The following is a 4,069-nucleotide window of genomic DNA, read 5'->3' as shown; positions in this document are numbered from 1 at the left end:
CCATGCCTGGCCTATACCTGCTATTTTTTTAAGTTAAATTCCTAATTCATACAACAAATATTTATTGAACAGCAACTTTCCATTCAGTTGTTGGAGCTAAACCCTAAGCATCTTTCTTATTTTCCTCATCTCTCATTTCAAAATCTATTTCCATTATTTATTCTTATTTTTATTTTTAGAGATAGGGTCTCGCTGTCACCCAGGCTGGAGTGCAGTGTTATAGTGATAGCTCACTGCAGCCTCTAACTCCTGGGCTCAAGTGATCCCACCTCAGCCTCCCAAGTAGCTGGGACTACAGGCAGGAATCACTGCACTTGGCTTTTTTTTTTTTTTTTTGAGATGAAGTTTTGCTTTTGTCCCCTAGGCTGGAGTGCAATGGCACAATCTTGGCTCACTGCAACCTCTGCCTCCTGGGTTCAAGCGATTCTCCTGCCTCAGCCTCTCGAGTTGCTGAGATTACAGGCATGCGCCACCATGCCTGGCTGATTTTTGTATTTTTTAGTAGAGACGCAGTTTTACCATGTTGGCCAGGCTGGTCTCAAACTCCTGACTTCAGGTGATCCGCCCTCCTCAGCCTCCCAAAGTATGGGGATTACAGGTATGAGTCACCACACCCAGCCGGCTTTTTTTTTTTTTTTTTTTAAAGAATTAGTCTATTTGGCTAGGCGCGGTGGCTCACGCCTGTAATCCCAGCACTTTGGGCGGGTGGATCACGAGGTCAGGAGATCGAGACCATCCTGGCTAACACAGTGAAACCCCATCTCTACTAAAAATACCAAAAAAATTAGCCGGGCATAGTGGCGGGCACCTGTAGTCCCAGCTACATGGGAAGCTGAGGCTGGAGAATGGCATGAACCCGGGAGGCGGAGCTTGCAGTGAGCCGAGATCACGCCACTGCACTGCAACCTGGGCGACAGAGCCAGACTCTGTCTCAAAAAAAAAAAAAAAGAATTAGTCTATTTTAATGTTTTCCTCCCTTTTAGATGATCCTATCTCTAGAACGTTCAGTTCATTGTATTTTTAGGGGGACATTCTTTATTCTATAGTTACCTTTATCTAATAATTTTGTTTTAATTCTTTTTTTTTGAGACAGAGTCTCGCTTCATTGCAGTGGTGCGATCTCGGCTCTCTGCAACCTCCGCCTCCTGGGTTCAAGCAATTCTCATGCCTCAGCCTCCTGAGTAACTGGGATTATAGGCATGTGCCACCACACCCAGCTAATTTTTTATTTTTGAGGCAGAGTCTTGCTCTGTCGCCTAGGCTGGAGTGCAGTGGCATGATCTTGTCTCACTGCACGCTCTGCCTCCCGGGTTCACGCCATTCTCCTTCCAAGTAGCTTCAGCCTTCTGAATAGCTGGGACTAAGGTGCCTGCCACCACGCCCGCCTAATTGTTTGTATTTTTTGTAGAGACGGGTTTCACCGTGTTAGGATGGTCTCCATCTCCTGACCTCGTGATCCGCCCACCTCGGCCTCCCAAAGTGCTGGGATTACAGGCATGAGCCACGGCGCCCAGCCACACCCAGCTAATGTTTATATTTTTAGTAGAGATGGGGTTTCACCATGTTGGCCAGGATGGTCCTGATCTCCTGACCTGTGATCCACCCGGCTCAGCCTCCCAAAGTGCTGGGATTATAGGCGTGAGCTACCGTGCCCGGCCTTGTTTTCATTCTTATTTGCAAAAGGTGTGCATTAACTTATAATATTCTATTCCAATCTATAATATTCTACTCAAACTTGCGCTGCTTCAATAACAAAACCACTTGTTTGTCCTTTTAAGATACTTTTAAAAGTATAAGAGTGATCTATGTATGATATTGTTTTAAGATATCTGTTTTTGTTGCGTTTTCTTATTCATAGTGAGCTAATTGCCATCCAAGATTCCCACTCTTTGGGTTCTTCAAAATCTGCCTTGAGAGAGGATGAGACAGAGTCCTCTTCTGATAAAAAGAACTCACCTAAGAGTTTGTTAATCTGCAAAGATGCACCAGCATTCAATGAAAAGGTTTGTATTTTGCTTAGAAATTCACAGCTTACTCAAGTCAGACCTCTCACCAAAGGCTTTTAATGCTCCTCTAGCAACCACTGTTAGCTTGCTTATTTTGGCTATTCCTCCGTTTTGTTTTGTTTTTTTTTGTTTGTTTGTTTGTTTTGAGACGGAGTCTCGCTCTGTCTCCCGGGCTGGAGTGCAGTGGCCAGATATCAGCTCACTGCAAGCTCCGCCTCCCGGGTTTACGCCATTCTCCTGTCTCAGCCTCCCGAGTAGCTGGGACTACAGGCGCCCGCCACCTCGCCCGGCTAGTTTTTTTGTATTTTTTAGTAGAGACGGGGTTTCACCGTGTTAGCCAGGATGGTCTCGATCTCCTGACCTCGTGATCTGCCCGTCTCGACCTCCCAAAGTGCTGGGATTACAGGCTTGAGCCACCGCGCCCGGCTGTTTTGTTTTTTTAATTCTAGGATTTTAAGATGCTTTTAAGGCAATCTTGTTATTTATTTTATTATTTTGTTCTGTTTCTTTTAGACGGGGTACTCAGTCATCCAGGCTGTAGTGCAGTGGTACAATCATGGCTCACTGTAGTCTCAGCCTCCTGGGCTCAAGCGATCCTCCTGCCTCAGCCTCCTGAGTAGCTGCAACTACAGGCACATGCCACCACTCCCAGCTAATTTTCTTATTTTTTGTAGAGACAGGGTCTCAATTTGTTGCCCAGTCTGGTCTTGAACACTTGGGCTCCCAAAGTGCTGGGATACATGTGAACCGCCATGTCGGGACTACTTTTTTTTCTTCCAAGAAAGATTGATTGTTTGTTTGTTTGTTTACTTATTGGCAACTTGATACATGTGGGTTGTAAAAATATATATATATATATCACCCAGCTGCCTGGTCTCAGCTGCCCCTTCCGCCAAATACACAACCCCTGGCAGTGTCTAGAGAAACCCCAGGTGACACGTTGGTGGGCTTGCTTACAGATTTCTCTATCTGCAGAGACATGCATACAGACTAATGTGTGGTAAATGGGATTTCATTATATAAGAAAATGTCTGGCCAGGTACCATCCCTCATGCCTGTAATCCCAACAGTCTGGGGGACCAAGGTGGGAGGATCACTTAAGCCCAGGATCAGCATGGGCAACATAGCAAGACCCTGCCTCTATTTTTTATTTCAATAAAATTTTAAAAACATAAAAAAGGAAAACATCGCCAGGTGCAGTGGCTCACGCCTGTAATCCCAGCACTTTGGGAGGCCGAGGTGGGCAGATCACCTGAGGTCAGGAGTTTGAGACCAGCCTGACCAACATGGTGAAACTCCATCTCTACTAAAATACAAAAATTAGCGGGACATCGTGGAGGGCACCTGTAATCTCAGTTAGTTGGGAGGCTGAGGTGGGAGAATGGCTTGAAACCAGGAGGTGGAGGTTGCAGTGAGCCGAGGTTGTGCCATTGCATTCCAGCCTGGCAACAGAGCGAAATTCTGTCTCAAAACAAAAACAAAAAAAAGGAAAACATTTAACATCTATGATTTACCAGGATACCAGGGTGGCAAATTGAAATCTTCATCCCACTAATGGGATTACAGGTATGAGGCACTGTACCTGGCCAGACATTGTCTTATATAATGAAATCCCATTTACCACACATTAGTCTGTATGTGACAGACTAATAGTGACACATTCATTACACCCAAACCCCTTTGGAATTCTTCCTCTGCCCTGTGCATCCCTCCCTATTCCCAGACAACCACTGGTCTCTTTTCTGTAACACAGATTAGTTTGCATTTTCTAGAATTTTATAAAAACGTGTTCAAACTTTTGTGTCCCTCTTGTTTCTTTCACTCAGTGTAATTATCTTGAGATTAACCTATGTGACTGTGTGTATAAATAATTCCTTTTTGTTGCTGAGAGGTATCCTATTATGTGGATATACTGGTTGGTGTAAAAGTAAGTATGGTCTTTGTCATTAAAAGTAATGGCAGGCCATTAAAAGTAATCCCAACACTTTGGGAGACTGAGGCAGGCGGATCACTTGAGGTCAGGCGTTCCAGACCAGCCTGGCCAACACAGTGAAACCCCCCGT

General features: G+C 45.0%; 1 protein-coding gene across 1 annotated transcript in view; it reads left to right on the top strand.

The window, feature by feature from the left end:
- Nucleotides 1–4,069, top strand: part of CCDC62 (coiled-coil domain containing 62) — a 61,687-nt gene that overhangs the window by 36,845 nt on the left and 20,773 nt on the right. The window contains exon 8 of the mRNA XM_017888996.1: nucleotides 1,859–2,003. Within this exon, the coding sequence (XP_017744485.1) occupies nucleotides 1,859–2,003 (145 nt within the window). The remainder of the gene's footprint in view (nucleotides 1–1,858; nucleotides 2,004–4,069) is intronic.

The sequence above is a fragment of the Rhinopithecus bieti genome, unplaced genomic scaffold, assembly GCF_001698545.2.
Source record: "Rhinopithecus bieti isolate Rb0 unplaced genomic scaffold, ASM169854v2 scaffold_574, whole genome shotgun sequence".
NCBI lineage: Eukaryota > Metazoa > Chordata > Mammalia > Primates > Cercopithecidae > Rhinopithecus > Rhinopithecus bieti.
Note: the sequence above shows the minus strand (reverse complement) of the source record. Positions and strands in the feature narration are given on the sequence as shown.